A 16,175-nucleotide genomic window follows, 5' to 3' on the forward strand; every position below is an offset into this window, starting at 1 on the left:
CTGGCTTTTGTCAATGAATAAGTAAATAGCACAATGAGGCCATCAGAAAACATATAAACCATTCATCTTTATTATTCAAGTTCATTCTCTGCACAAGCTGGTGTTCTGTTTACACTTCCTGGTTGAATATTAAGCTCACCCCCACACATTAAATCAAACCAAATTTAATTCAAAGCAAATAATTCTACCCTAACACACACAAGATCGAGAACTACACGGGGAAGCTCAGCTGAAGACCCCATTTACAAAAACCATCTGTCGACTGGGCGTTGTTTAAAAAGGGCGTTTCCTGCATTTACTCCTCCAGCTGACTAAAAAAATCCTTTCTGAAAATTCATAACTCCGTGCCAATCTGCTGGTTTAGATTCTACTTTTGCGTGTAGTGGTACGCTGGAGACGTGCTGGACTCGTGCTGGCTCTATTTCCCAGCATTTCCTCTGCTTGAAATCCAGGCCAGGAAGCTGGCCTGACCCAAACCAGGCAGATGTGTGGCTCGCTGTGGGACTACAGTTGTCAGATGAAACCATCATAAACAGTGAATATGTCGCTAAAAACATGAAGAAAAAAAACATTTCAGGAACTTCTAAACACAACTAAGGTCCATGAGATAATTTTTCTCCACATTATTTGCTAATCTCCAGTCGGTGTAATGTGTTTACGAAGCCACGGTGTCTGTAAACAAGTAAAAAACAGTGTCTCGGTCCGGTATGCTAGGTTTACTCTCTCTCTGCTCACGGCAGACAACAGGGAGACGTTGAAAATCACGAATTGAGATGAGGATATTGCTCTATTCCTTCTTCATAGGGAGGTAGCACTGACATATCTTTGTTGTTTCAGATCACTTAAGGTGGAAATGTCTCCAAACTCAGTTGATGGCTAACTGCATTAGCGACAGTGCTACAAAACTAAATGACTCCACTTACAAATGCATTTCTGTGGGAATTCAAACAGTGAATAAAAACTTTCAGACAAGTTATACTTCATAGTGTCGCAGTCACACAGCTCCATGGACCTGGAGGTTGTGAGTTCGATTCCCGCTCCGGGTGACTGTCTGTGAGGAGTGTGCTGTGTTCTCCCTGTGTCTGCGTGGGTTTCCTCCGGGTGACTGTCTGTGAGGAGTGTGCTGTGTTCTCCCTGTGTCTGCGTGGGTTTCCTCCGGGTGAATGTCTGTGAGGAGTGTGGTGTGTTCTCCCTGTGTCGGCGTGGGTTTCCTCCAGGTGACTGTCTGTGAGGAGTGTGGTGTGTTCTCCCTGTGTCTGCGTGGGTTTCCTCCGGGTGACTGTCTGTGAGGAGTGTGGTGTGTTCTCCCTGTGTCTGCGTGGGTTTCCTCCGGGTGACTGTCTGTGAGGAGTGTGGTGTGTTCTCCCTGTGTCTGCGTGGGTTTCCTCCGGGTGACTGTCTGTGAGGAGTGTGGTGTGTTCTCCCTGTGTCTGCGTGGGTTTCCTCCGGGTGACTGTCTGTGAGGAGTGTGGTGTGTTCTCCCTGTTTCGGCGTGGGTTTCCTCCAGGTGCTCCAGTTTCCTCCCACAGTCCAAAAACACATTGATAGATTGATTGGGGACCTAAAAGTGACCGTAGGGGTGTGTGTGTGTGTGTGAGTGTTGCCCTGTGAAGGACTGGTGCCCCCTCCAGGGTGTATTCCTGCCTTGCGCCCAATGATTCCAGGTAGGTTCTGGACCCACCGCGACCCTGAACTGGATAAGGGTTACAGATAATGGATGGATGGATGGAAGTTACACTTCAGCTGAGTACAAGCAAGTCTTTTTTTCACTTTAACACGCCGTTCCACCTTAAAAGACATGGAGCTTATGAACGTTAACAAACCAGAGAGAACTGCATTTCCTGACAATCGTAGACGTCCACTTTAACACTAAGATGTTTCTTGGGAAGCTGGAAAATGGGTGTGTTGGATTGGGAAAAGGGTTAGAAACCTATTAGATGATGGTTGGCACTAACTGCATCATCATTTATACCATTAAAACACCCACAAAGCGGATCTGAAAGGCAGGGGTTTCTAATAGAGCGATCGCTGTGTGTATAATTACCAGAAAACACACCTGAAGGGTCATCATCATCATCATTGTCTTTTCTGCTTTAGTTCATGTCAGGCTTGAGGTGAAGGGTCCAGTTTTGTACTGCATTGTCGAGTACTGGTAGGTGTATATGCGCTGATAATGGCGCCTGCTTGCCCTCGTACGCCAGTGTGAGCCTCGTATAAACAGTATTTCAACACTCTTTGGCTCCCTCTTATTGAGCTCAGAGTGTCATTGGTTAGACCTGCACTGCCCTAATGCATTCAGTCAGAGCACAGGTTTGGGGAGTGGCTTCAACCCTCCACCTGCTTGTCAACGTACTGCCCTCTTTGAAAAGGACTTCTTCTTCTGTTCGTCCTCTTGATCCTCTTCTTCCATCGTGTCCACCTCTGTCCTGCCGGCCAGCTCAGGCAGATGTCTGCGTGCTTGTGTTCAGGGCAATGTGTTCACCCTCCGTCAGTGAAAATCTAAAACAGCTGCTGTGGAAAAATAAAGCAGAATAAAATGGCGCTAGTCAGCATCTTGTTGCATTAACCAGTTTGGGCTTTTTGCACCTGTGTTATTTGCTGAAGGAGGTGCACATTCAGCGAATAGGTGTTGAGTTCAGTGTAAGTTTGACTCACAAGCAGGTGCTAGGATTCCTCCTGCCAGCTATTGGAGCTTTTCTCTGGTGTGACGAGGTGCTGTAGACTGTGGCACAGTGCTTTCAGGCCTTCAGCTGAACACAGAGACACACACTACCTTCAGAGATTTAGTTTTAGGAACTCAGACCGTCATGGCAGGCCACAGCTCTTCTGAGATTAAGCAGTGTATGGAAAGAGGCCCTGATTGGGTAGAAGCCCAAAGCCTTGTCGTATTACTGACACCTTTCACAGCACAGTGCACATGTTTAAGGCTGTGTGGGGGTCATGTGTCTTTCATTTTCTCCATCATTTCCCCTTTTAGGCACCTACTGATCCTTCTAAGACCCCATCCACATGTATACGGATCATCGTCCATGGCAACCACATCCACACGAGAGCGCTAAACAACACAAAGACGCTGCTCTAGCTTCTATTTCCTGTCTGTTTTACTTCCTCTTCTGTCCCCAGCCCCTCGCTTTACCTACTCTCTGTATCACATTTTGCTCTCTCTTTTCTTCTCTTTGTCTCTCTCTCTGTTTCTGTGTCCTTTTCTCTCCTTCCCTAACATTCATTCATAAATAAACACTAGGTAAGATTTGGGTATTTTGTTCCAGGGGCTCCCCCTAGTGTAATTCACATTTATAGCACTGTACTGAAATCAATGGAGAGAGAGGGAGGGAGAAGCTGGTCTCTTACCATCCTCCAAAAATTACATAATGCACTTTCTGCAGTTCTGAGCCCCAAGTATCAATGACAGAGGCTCTATTCTCCCTGTTACAGCTCAGCGGGGGGCGGGGGTGGACATTGTTAACTTACTGTAATGTTTACTGACACAGAAAGGGCTCTGGTTGTTCGCTTAAAAGATTGGTTTAAGGCCAGTACTCATCCTCTGCTTTCATCTAGTAAGGTCTTGTTAGCGAGCAGGCGAGGAGGGTCAGGTGTGTTTACTGTACAGCTGTGGCTCACCAGGAATGAGGTGTGATACATAGTTTACATACTCAGACATGCTGTTTGTTTTCTGTTACCTAGCTTCTGGTCACATGACTCCACAGTGGCGAGCATCTCGGAGCACTCTGCACTGTCATCTAGAGGAGAGACAGAGAAAGAAGAAAGTTTTAAAGAAAGTAAGGAAGGCGAGGTGTACAGTGGTATGAAAAATATAGCAGACGAACACGGTGATGTTTGAGAAGTGAAATGAAGTTTATAGGATTTACAGAAAGTGTGCAATAATTATTTAAGGTATTTTGGACCATTCTTCTTTACAAAACATCTCCATTTCAGTCAGTTTTAATGGTTTCGGAGCGTGGACAGTCTGGGGACTGAGATGACCGTCCCAGAACATTGTACTCGTTCCTCTGCATGAAGGCCTTAGTAGATTTTGAGCAGTGTTTAGCGTCATTGTCTTGCCGTGGCGCAACTTCAACTTTGTCACTGATTCTTGAACATCGTTCTCAGGAATCTGCTGCTATTGACTGGAAACCATGCGACCCTCAACTTTAACAACATTCCCAGTCCCTGCACTGGCCACACAGCCCCACAGCACGGTGGAACCGCCACCACATTTTACTGTGGGTAGCAAGTGTTTGTCTTGGAATGCTGTGTTCTTTTTCCGCCATGCGTACCGCCTCCTTATGTCCAAATAGCTCCATTTCAGTTTCATCTGTCCACAGCACCTTTATTTCAAAATGAAGCTGGCTTGTCCAAATGTGCTTTAGCATTCCTCAAGCGACTCTGTTTGTGGTGTGTGTGCAGAAAAGGCTTCTTCTGCATCACTCTCCCATACTATACTCTCTCCTTGTGCAAAGTGCGCTGAATAGTTGAACGATGCCCAGTGACACCATCTGCAGCAGGATGATGTTGTAGGTCTTTGGAGCTGGTCTGACTATGGTTGACTGTGACTGTTCTCACCATCCTTTGCCTCTGCTTCTCTGAGATTTTTCTTGGCCTGCCACTTCGGGCCTTAACTAGAACTGTGCCTGTGGTCTATGTTCCTCACAGTGGAGACTGACTGCAGAAATCTCTGAGCTTTCTGTATCCTTCCCCTAAACCATGATGTTGAACAATCTTTGTTTTCAGGTCGTTTGAGAGTTGTTTTGAGGCTGTTCCCATGTTGCCGCTCTTCAGAGAAGATGCAAAGAGAAGAAAAACTTGCAATTGGCCCCTTAAGCCTTTCTCATAATTGGATTCACCTGTGTGTGTAGGTCAAGGGTCAATGAGACTACAAAACTAATTTTGTGTTCCAATAATTAGTGCTAAAAGTATTCATTCATTGTCTGTAACCCTTATCCAGTTCAGAGTCGCGGTGGGTCCAGAGCCTACCTGGAATCATTGGGCGCAAGTCGGGAATACACCCTGGAGGGGGCGCCAGTCCTTCACAGGGCAACACAGACACACACACACATTCACACCTACGGACACTTTTGAATCGCCAATCCACCTACCAACGTGTTTTTTTTTTTTGGTTTTTTTTTTTTGGACTGGGGGAGGAAACTGGAGCACCTGGAGGAAACCCACGCAGACACAGGGAGAACACACCACACTCCTCACAGACAGTCACCTGGAGGAAGCCCACACAGACACAGGGAGAACACACCACACTCCTCACAGACAGTCACCCGGAGGAAACCCACGCAGACACAGAGAGAACACACCACACTCCTCACAGACAGTCACCCGGCGCGGGAATCAAACCCACAACCTCCAGGCCCCTGGAGCTGTGTGTCTGTGACACTACGTGCTGTGTCACCGTGCCACCCCTAAAACTATTGAAATCAATAAAACTATAAACTTCATTTCACTTCTCAAATATCACTGTGTTCGTCTGCTAAATGATATATTTAACTGAAATTGCTGATCCCAGCAACCAATGATTTATAAAGGAAAATCATGATAATTAGCAGGGGTGCCCAAACCTTGTCATACCACTGTATTTAAACAAAACACAGATGTGACACAAGCTAATGACTCAAATCTTTTTTGAGATCTCTCAAAAAGCACTGATTAAAAACAGAGGTCAGTGGATTATAGCCCTTTACTTCAGAACAAGCAGAAAACAGCATGAGTAGCAGCTGATTTCTTTGTATTTAGCTGTAAACTTTTCAGTTCCACCTTAAATGGTGAAGGCATTGCAGTCTGGCACCTGAGGCTCCTGCTACATTTAAGGTGGAACTGGAAGTTTGAAAGAAGCAGTATAAGAACCATAATCACAGAAGAGTGAGGACAGGTGGATAATATCTGATTGTGGAACTCTTCTGAAGGCAAAGGAAACTTAAGTCCGGCAGCTCCTCTGATATCACTGCAGACTGGTGCAGAGCTGCTACAGAGCACCGCTAGTCGCCTGGGAATGAAGCGCTGCTCTTTTTCATTTGTGTTCTGATGACGTATAAAGGATCTTGAAGGGTCATCAAATTTCGTAGGAGGAGATAGTAACTACTACACCCTGTAACTCAGCCCCAAGAGGCAAGAAGACAATCCTAAACAAGAGATTAAAAATAAGAAATGGGATTGGGCCTGTGTATGTGTATTCATTCTGAAGCCTACAGACCTTTTGCTGAAGTCTGGCCCTCACAGTGGGTCCGCTGAGCAAACTGTGAGATTGTGTTTCGGAGCGTGTGCAGCGTTGCATTCAGGGCCTGGATGTGTTTAATTTGTTCTCGAAGTTCTCCTTGCACACTCCTCCATGCCATTTTCTCTTCCATCAGACATCCCTCCATCACAGCGCGCAGCTCCTTCTCCTGAGAAACCTGGCCCTGCAGGGACTCCACCTCGACGCAGCGCTGCACACACACACACACACACCGCAAAGTGCAAGAGGAACAAAGTTATGCGGTGTTTACATTATGACTGTAGACACACAGTGGCATATTTTGTACTTTAAAGAAATTTAAACCCCAGATGACATCACTGTAGGAACACCTGTGCCATTCCCGTAAAGTTGTCACCATGGCAATGTTTACATGGCTGCATCCATCATGTTTAGTCAGTGTTTTCACCAATGCAGCTTTAAGGGTTGGAACACAGCTACTTGGTACAACACTGTAATCCAGAACACTTCCCCAAAATCCTTTCACATATGAACTCGGGAGAATCTCTAGGGAAACTTTCAGGCATGAGGAGATTTTCTGTTTCAGATGTATTCTTGCAGCGAGAAATGTGCTGCATGCTTTAGGCATTGGGCAACACCTGTGCAGCACATGCAGGAAATACTCCGGGACAGTAGTGGCTCTATTCTTCCATGCACTGACTTTACCATGGCGCGAGGAGGGTGAAGTCTGGGACAAATGTTATAGGTGTTTGCGTTCACATATACAGCAGTGTTTAAGAAGCTTGAGTAAGTCTTTGTGGCAGGTGAAATGGGTTAGTGATGCATATAAGTTATACCATATGGGTCAGAAGAGCACTTATCAACTGTTAATGCTGCTTTGTGGAGTTGATCCACAGTTTAAACACTACCTTATGGAGCTGAATGGCCATCTCCTGCATCTCTGCCTCTAGTTTGTCAGCATACGCCTGCTCTAACGCATCGCTGGGGGGCCGGGCGTTACTATGCCATCGTGCTATAGCTGATGTCATCTTTCTCTTGGGACCAAACAGACTGGGGAGAACAGAGGCAGAGTGATTTTGATGTAGAAGTGCATGCTTTTGTGTGCGTTTATACACAGAGAGGCGAGATGTAGCAAGAGACAGCATGAAACTCACGTGATTCCCACTTCTTTGAGGTCATTCTCGGTCAGTGTCAGGAAGATTCGCAGGTCAATGTCCTGCTCATCCAGTAGGGGGAGGTACTTACTAAAGCCTATCTGCTCCAGGAACTCTGATAGGTCCTGCCACCAGCAAACAAACATGAAGACAATTATCAAAGTATATACAAAGTATATAAACAGGTGCTGTCCACTAACACGTTAACGCATGTGACTGATTTAAGAGATGATGAATTTATAATTTTACTTTAAACACTGCAACTAAACAACACACTGAATCCCCGTCTACCTTGGGCCCTGTGTAGGGAGGGGGTATCCCACAATTCCCTGTGCTGCTGGGTGGAGTTGAGCTGCTGATGCTATGACGATTCTTGCCTTTAGAGTGATGGAGTTTGTTCGCTCGTCGGGAGCAACTCCTTTTGGCCTGGTCAGAGTCCTGAGAGAGAATACACACACACACACCCTTTTGAATGTAGAAGAAGTTGGTGTTGTCTGTTTTTGTGTATGGGGGGTAAGGTCTGGTGGGCTCTTGATGTGGTTACCTCGTTGCTCTCTATCGACCCCTCCCTGCTGAGGCCAAGGAGGCGTGGCAGACCCTCGCTACTGCTACTGCTGCTCCTTATAGTGGGCATGTCATTATCGAAAAGTAGCTCATCTATAAACACACACACACATCAACTGTTACTGTACTTATAGATAAAGGCGATATTAGCCGAGAAATAAAGAACCAAACAATTATAGTTTTCTTAAGATTTAAAATAAAATTTAATTTGCAATGACAAACAAAATATTTTAATATGATTATAAGTTCCCTGTGTCCGCGTGGGTTTCCTCCGGGTGACCGTCTGTGAGGAGTGTGGTGTGTTCTCCCTGTGTCTGTGTGGGTTTCCTCCGGGTGACTGTCTGTGAGGAGTGTGGTGTGTTCTTCCTGTGTCTGCGTGGGTTTCCTCCGGGTGACTGTCTGTGAGGAGTTTGGTGTGTTCTCTCTGTGTCTGCGTGGGTTTCCTCCGGGTGACCGTCTGTGAGGAGTGTGGTGTGTTCTCCCTGTATCTGCGTGGGTTTCCTCCGGGTGACTGTCTGTGAGGAGTGTGGTGTGTTCTTCCTGTGTCTGCGTGGGTTTCCTCCGGGTGACTGTCTGTGAGGAGTGTGGTGTGTTCTCTCTGTGTCTGCGTGGGTTTCCTCTGGGTGACTGTCTGTGAGGAGTGTGGTGTGTTCTCCCTGTGTCTGCGTGGGTTTCCTCCGGGTGACTGTCTGTGAGGAGTGTGGTGTGTTCTCCCTGTGTCTGCGTGGGTTTCCTCCGGGTGACTGTCTGTGAGGAGTGTGGTGTGTTCTCCCTGTGTCTGCGTGGGTTTCCTCCGGGTGACTGTCAGTGAGGAGTGTGGTGTGTTCTCTCTGTGTCTGCATGGATTTTTTTCCAGGTGCTCCGGTTTCCTCCCACAGTCCAAAAACACACGTTGGTAGGTGGACTGGCGACTCAAGTATCCGTAGGTGTGAATGTGTGTGTGTGTGTGTGTGTGAGTGTGTGTTGCCCTGTGAAGGACTGGCGCCCCCTCCAGGGTGTATTCCTGCCTTGTGCCCAATGATTCCAGGTAGACTCTGGACCCACCGCGACCCTGAACTGGATAAGGGTTACAGACAATGAATGAATGAATGATTATAAGTTTAACATCTACATAGACTCTTAGTGTTCTCCGAAGGCCTGGTGCCAGCAGCCGTAGTCCTGTATATACTACAATTCATTTTATTTTATTTATTTATTTTTTTAAACATTCTTCCTTGAAAATAAAAATCGAACACCAGCAAATCAATTGGATATTTTCATTTGCCTGAGAATGAGATCTGTTATTGGCTGTGTCCACTCACAACATGTCCTGCTTTGATGCGTGTCAACCGAGCTCACCCCAAATTATTCGGCCAGTTTTGGACACACAGATCTGTAACACACCCTGTAAACCTGACTGAACCTCAGTAACCAAGAGATAAAACACAGACACACAGAAAGAGTTCTCACTCATGGTCGGGGTGTAAGCTGTGTGATAAATGTGTGTGTGTGTGTGTAAATAATGATCACAGAGATATAAACCTCGACTGCTGTTGCTTTGGCCATCAAGTTCATTAATAGGGGAAGTGACATCACGGTTGCAGATGCCCTCGTTTTGGTCACCAACATCGCGGAACGTCATGTACCCAGGGGGCGCCAGTGGAAAGTCTGTGAAAACACAACACAACAGTGCAAAATTAAATGGTAGTGTTGGGGCACTGGTGGCCTTAAGGTTAATGACGCGAGCTTGAAACAGGAGGGTCTCTCATTCAATTCCCAGGACCGGCACCCTTGAGGTGTTTGGCAGCCCGCGCTGCTCTGGTTATGTGTGTTTTTAACTGCTCCTAGTGTGTGTACGGTGTCTTCTTCTACTTCTAATGTACTATCAAACCTTGACAGTGTGACAGTTTGATTCTCAAGCATCATTCAACCTGGGGAGGTCCAGATAAATGACTGTATGGAATGTGTGAAGCTGTCCACAGGTGTGAAGTGTACGAGCGAGTGGGTGCCTTGTGCCCAATGTTTCTGTGTAGTCCTGGGATTACCCGAGACCCTGAACCTGATGAAGTGTTTACAGAAAAGGAATGCATGAAGGAATATGTTGCCATCTCCATTGCTGTAACGTTTATAATGCAAAGCAATAACAGGACGGAAAGGAATGGACCACCCTTCCCACTCAATCCAGATGTGATTTCCCTCTCACAACTGCGTAGCCTTGGTATACAGTGCAGTTCCGTGGCCTCACTGGGAGGTGTGTGTTTACCGTTTTTGGGACCCACTCTAAAGCGGGCTATGGCTTGTGGCCCGTCGTGTATGCTGGGACCTCTGGTTCTGCTGCGTGCGGATCTGGGTCTGGGAGCTGCACTGTCCTCCTCTGATGAGCTCAGCTCCTCGTACACACCTACAGAGAGAGTGTGTAGCTGTCAGTAAGTGGAGTTCAGGGTTCAGTACTCTCACGTTCTTCTGCTCAGTGTTTAGTCTGTGTGATTATGAGCCTTGGGAATCTGACCTTGCTTTGCTCTCATCGAGTGCATATCTATGAGACTCGCGACCTTGGTGTGGCCGTACATCATGGCTAACACTCTCGCCGTCTCACCCTTAAAATTCCTCTCCTCAATGCATGCACCCTGCAACACACACACACACACACACAGACGTACACTTATACACTGAACAATCACTGAATTAGGAACTCCACAGACCACAGGAGCACTCTGTAGTTCAACATTTACAGACTGTAGTCCATCTGTTTCTCTGCATACTTTCTTACCCCCCTTTCCCCCTGTTCCTCAGCGCTCAGGACCCCCACAGAGCAGGTGTGATGTGGTGGTGGATCATTCTCAGCGCTGCAGTGACACTGACGTGGTGGTGGTGTGTTAGTGTGTGTTGTGCTGGTGTAGAGTGGATCAGACACAGCAGTGCTGCTGGAGTTTAAACCCCTCAGAGTCACAGCTGGTAGGTAAGTGTGTCTAATAGGAGCACTGCTGTGTCTGATCCATTCATAACCAGCTCAACATAAACTAACACACCACAACCACATTAGTTTGACTTAATTATCTCTTTTTTATGCTTTAAATTGTTTTAAACACTCACATGATCAAGCAGATATTGGACAATGAGCTCGTGTCCTGATGCTGCTGCCTCCATCAGAGGAGTAAATCCAAACAGAGGTTCACTGGGGCATGAAAAAAAGCCAAAGTCAAAAGATATAAATAAACATCTAGTTCATAGGTTACTGTTTATTGTATGTATGTGTGTGTGTGTGTGTGTGGGGGGGGTTGAATCTCACTTGACATTAGCATTTGCGTTGCTGTCCAAGAGAAATTTGACCATCTGTTGATGTCCAGTGCTTGTGCTGTGCAGAAGAGCCGTCCAGCCTCGTCCATCCTTTTGCTCAAGTTCCGCCCCTTGCTTTGTACAACCAATCACAGACCAGTATTTAGAAACCGTTATGCTAATTAAAAATAAACAACTAGAATGTATCAGTCAACCTCATCAGACTTAATTAATCAAATTTAATATAAATAAATAATTGAATTAATTGTTTTAAAAAAGGCCAACTGGGAATTACTGAGCTTAACACACTAAATGTGACAGGAAATTACATCACAATTTTTTTTACATCAAAACTATACACAACGGATGCAAAAAAATAGTGGGGATTCCAATATATTTTTCATTTACGACATTTTTTTCAACTGATAAAGATCTCCTTTCACTTTTCACAGAAAAATGTTAACAATTAAAAAAAAATAAAAAAACATGCTAATGTGCCTTAATTGTGCATTAAGATGTTTTTGTTGCGGGCGAAAGTTTGTAAAAACGGTATAGAGTTTGAATTAAATAGTGTTGTATGTTTTAAATCTGAGAATTTGTGTCTAAGGTGCAGATATCATCATTTTCACAAACTTTCGGATGTATTTACTGTCGTCCAATGAAGCACACTAATAAATCAGGTTCTGTGTATAAAGATCTTCCCCCTTGAGGATAATAATTACAGAATTCTAAGCTATGATTCATGAGTGAACTTTTAAAATGACATTAACACAAGCTTTTTGAATTATCTGCGCTAAACGCTCTGGTGTCAATAGCCAACAAATATTACTCAGCTATAAACTAAATAAAAAAATAAGTAACTAATTTGGGTTCAGTAATAAAGCCAGTTAGATGTATTTGTACCTGCAGGAGGAAGTAAGCGATGCTCTCATTGCCACAACTGGCAGCTAGCATTAGCGGTGTTAGCCCTTTAGCGGTGCAAGCATTGACGCTAACACCAGACTCCAGAAGCAGGTTAACGATGTTATCGTGACCGATATACGCTGCATACATCAGTGGAGTCCATCCACCAATGTTCTTCCCGTCCACATCCACATCTCCTCTGCAGAATAAGACACAACACAACACACACACATTTTACTGCCAAGTCATTGCTTAGCAAGCAATGAGCATCATGCTACTACTAAATTCCAGTTACTAGTGATGCACAATGATATCGGTATTGGCAGATAATTGATTTTTTTAAGATTATCGGCATCTGACCGATGCTTTGATTTTGTCTATATTTCAACCTGATAATTGCTGACACATTTATTTTATGCCAGATAAAGACTGGCTGATGAGCACGTGGAACAAAAAATGGCTGAGTTTCTGTCCCCTCTGACCATGTAGATAAGCACTTACTTCTGTATTGTAGAATAGTTTCATTGTTGTAGGTCGATTGGTATTAATTTGTGTTTAATCCTTTGCTTAATGTTAACATTCATTTATTTATTTTTAATATTTTTTATTTGTTGGAGGAGATCTGTAATTTAATTCAACTTGTAAAGCTGGGACCACTCTCTGTAAGCCACAGTTGACTATATACCTGTGGCTAACATTTTTCTAAGGAGGCTCCCTTCATTTTATTGTTTGTAAACAATAATGTTAATCTGGGGTATCTTATCTTTCTGGATGTGTATTTCAGCATTGGCAAATGGGTACAGGTATTATATCGGATATCAGCATCGGCCCCGAATTCTCATATAAGTGCCTGTCAGATAAATTCATAATTTCATTCATTCATTCATTCATTGGCTGTAACTGCTAATCCAGTTCAGAGTCGCGGTGGGTTCGGAGCCTACCAGACTTCATTGCGCAAGGCAGGTACACACCCTGTAGGGGACACCAGTCCTTCACAGGGTGACACACACACACTCACACCTATGGACAGTTTTAAGTCGCCAATCCACCTACCAATGTGTGTTTTTGGACTGTGGGTGGAATCCGGAGCACCTGGAGGAAACCCACACAGACACAGGGAGAACACACCACACTCCTCACAGACAGTCACCCGGAGGAAACCCACGCAGACACAGGGAGAACACACCACACTCCTCACAGACAGTCACCCGGAGGAAACCCACGCAGACACAGAGAGAACACACCACACTCCTCACAGACAGTCACCCAGAGGAAACCCACGCAGACACAGGGAGAACACACCACACTCCTCACAGACAGTCACCCAGAGGAAACCCACGCAGACACAGGGAGAACACACCACACTCCTCACAGACAGTCACCCAGAGGAAACCCACGCAGACACAGGGAGAACACACCACACTCCTCACAGACAGTCACCCGGAGGAAACCCACGGAGACACAGGGAGAACACACCACACTCCCCACAGACAGTCACCCAGAGGAAACCCACATAGACACAGGAGCGGGACTAGAACCCTCAACCTCCAGACCCCTGGAGCTGTGTGACTGTGACACCACCTGCTGCACCACCGTGCCGCCCCCATTTATAATTTATATAAAAATGTTACAATTTGTGAAGCTTCATCTTAATTACAGCTGTGGAGGGTCTGACCTGGCACAATCATCTGGCACAAGGCAGGAGCACATTTGATACAGGTCAGTACAGATAGATACTCAGTACTGGGTAGAGCAGCTGAGCAAATAAGACTGCTACTGACCAACTCAGTACTAACTGACCCAGGATACCTAGTAACCTACTAACTGACTTAGTACTGAATAGACGAAATAAGGCCCCTAGTGACCAACGTAGTATTAACCGATCAGCTCTATGCTCGAGAATGGCCAATTTAACGCTTATACCTCCGAATGCACTCCGACACCACGTCGTATTGTCCGATGGAGCAGGCGGTGTGAAGGTCCAGGGGCACGTCCAGTTCCTCAGGCCGGATCAGGGCGCTCCCGCTGTGGGCAAACCACACAGACAGACTCGCCCCAAACTGCTCCGACTCACTGGCTTCATCACTCAGTTCAGACATGCTCCCACACTCACACCTGGAAAACACAAGAGCTTTAAAACCTCCTCTGCTCCGGTCTCAGCTTCCAGAGAGGAATCACTCCGAGGACATTCAACACGGCACGAACTTCACTGATCCGTTCAGTTTTACCGGCGACTGAACGTGACAAGTCAGTAACACACACATGCGGCCCTCACCTGAACGGAAACGTCAACCTTTTTCTTTGTTTGTTGTTTTCTCCGAAATAAACAACTGAAATTCCTGGAGTAACGGAACGGAGGTGGAATCGTTTCGCACATCTGTTCGGACCTGCCTCTCCGGGCTGCTGGGATGTGTAGTTCTTCTTTACCCGTCCTCTCCTGAACTGAAAGCGCTTGCTGTAAATCAGTGAACTACATATCCCATAAACCCCCGCGGCAGAAAAAAGTTGATTTTTAGTTTTTTTTTAATTATAGAACGTGGACTTTTTTTTCAAACGTGTATGTTAACAACAAAGTTAAATTGATTATTGGTTTATCCGAACTTAATTAATATTATAATTTTTGCTAGAAATGTAGTATATTGTTTACATCTCTGTTGAGCAACCAAGAGTATCCATGGCAACCCTGAACCACCCTCCAAGTTTTTAAAGCTGCGATAAGTTAGTGGAATTGGCGACCTCTCTGGTGGAAAGGTGTAATTGCATGAAACACTTCACAGTAAACACATGCTCAGTAAATCATAACTTTTACTGACTTTAAAGGGAATATTTATTAAATCTATTTTTTATGAATGAAGATAAACACAGTTCTCTCTGTTTGTTTACATTCAGAAGATGAGCGTGTTTTAAGGTGGAACGGTGTGTTTAACTTCTCTGTAAGTTTTTATTCACAGTTTGAATTACCACAGTAACTCAAGTTGTTTAGTTTTGTAGCACTTTTCGTGAAGCAGTTAGCCACCTCCCAAATTTGGAGACATTTACAACTTAAGTGATCCGAGAGAGAAAGGCAGAAGGAGAAAGCCTAGAATCCTGAGACACTTTGTTTTGTTTTTTTACCCATTTACTGACACTGGGGCTTCTTAAACACATTAGACCTGTTTGCACAGCAGCACATGGGGAGGAAACATCTTTTTCTATTTAATTTTTTAAAAAGTTTTTTTTTTTTTATTACAATCATGAATGTTACCTTTAACCAGAGGAGCAGTGTGTGTGATGTCCTGTCAACCCCCTAGTACTAATCACGTTAATGTGAAAGGGGTATATAATAATAGACATATCATATTAATAATAATAATTTGAAACTAACCAAAATATAACGTCTGGAGCAAATTTTATATTTCAAGATTCCTTTCACTCCCTCTCTCCATGCATCAGCACCTACTCCCACCAATGTTACAACCAGCCCATTAAGTCATACCATTTTTCTTTGACCCTGTGCACTTACAAACAGCCACTGTCATACTGTTAACAGTACTTTTAGTTAGGTAACATAATTAGTCAGACAGACAGACAGACAGACAGACAGATAGATAGATAGATAGATAGATAGATAGATAGATAGATAGATAGATAGATACAGAGAGACAGACAGACAGATAGATAGATAGATAGATAGATAGATAGATAGATAGATAGATAGATAGATGACAGACAGACAGACAGACAGACAGATAGATAGATAGATAGATAGATACAGAGAGACAGACAGACAGACAGACAGATAGATAGATAGATAGGTAGATAGATAGATAGATAGATACAGACAGACAGACAGACAGATAGATAGATAGATAGATACAGAGAGACAGACAGACAGACAGATAGATAGATAGATAGATAGATAGATAGATAGATACAGAGAGACAGACAGACAGATAGATAGATAGATAGATAGATAGATAGATAGAGACAGACAGACAGACAGACAGACAGATAGATAGATAGATAGATAGATAGATAGATAGAGACAGAGAGACAGACAGATAGATAGATAGATAGATAGATACAGAGAGACAGACAGACAGATAGATAGATAGATAGAT

At 44.7% G+C, this 16,175-nt stretch overlaps 1 protein-coding gene across 3 annotated transcripts; it reads right to left on the reverse strand.

The window, feature by feature from the left end:
- Positions 1 to 67: 67 nt before the first annotated feature.
- Positions 68 to 14,469, reverse strand: anks3 (ankyrin repeat and sterile alpha motif domain containing 3). Of its 3 annotated transcripts, XM_066684000.1 has the most exons (16): positions 14,351 to 14,469; positions 13,999 to 14,190; positions 12,076 to 12,274; positions 11,186 to 11,307; positions 10,990 to 11,071; positions 10,406 to 10,523; positions 10,160 to 10,297; positions 9,439 to 9,564; positions 7,898 to 8,010; positions 7,645 to 7,791; positions 7,354 to 7,478; positions 7,108 to 7,249; positions 6,200 to 6,431; positions 3,681 to 3,740; positions 2,656 to 2,750; positions 68 to 2,511 (listed from the first exon to the last, which is right to left on the reverse strand). In XM_066684000.1, the coding sequence occupies exons 2-15, from the start codon at positions 14,172 to 14,174 to the stop codon at positions 2,665 to 2,667; spliced, it is 1,866 nt and encodes a 621-aa protein (XP_066540097.1). In that variant the 5' UTR covers positions 14,175 to 14,190; positions 14,351 to 14,469; the 3' UTR covers positions 68 to 2,511; positions 2,656 to 2,664. The 3 variants fall into 3 exon arrangements, with proteins under 3 accessions (XP_066540097.1, XP_066540098.1, XP_066540099.1); XM_066684001.1 differs by having other exon boundaries at positions 13,999 to 14,435; XM_066684002.1 differs by lacking the exons at positions 68 to 2,511; positions 2,656 to 2,750; positions 3,681 to 3,740 and adding an exon at positions 5,813 to 6,128.
- Positions 14,470 to 16,175: the final 1,706 nt, after the last annotated feature.

Source organism: Hoplias malabaricus, chromosome 10, assembly GCF_029633855.1.
Source record: "Hoplias malabaricus isolate fHopMal1 chromosome 10, fHopMal1.hap1, whole genome shotgun sequence".
Lineage (NCBI taxonomy): Eukaryota > Metazoa > Chordata > Actinopteri > Characiformes > Erythrinidae > Hoplias > Hoplias malabaricus.

What these genes read in the sequence shown, in the direction of transcription:
- anks3 (XM_066684000.1), bottom strand. Translation starts at nt 14,174, where the DNA reads ATGTCTGAACTGAGTGATGAAGCCAGTGAGTCGGAGCAGTTTGGGGCG. An exon ending in TCGCTTACTTCCTCCTGCAG is followed by an intron (nt 11,308 to 12,075) that starts GTACAAATACAT and finishes GGTTGTACAAAG; the next exon opens with CAAGGGGCGGAACTTGAGCA. An exon ending in TAGAGTGGGTCCCAAAAACG is followed by an intron (nt 9,565 to 10,159) that starts GTAAACACACAC and finishes GTGTTTTCACAG; the next exon opens with ACTTTCCACTGGCGCCCCCT.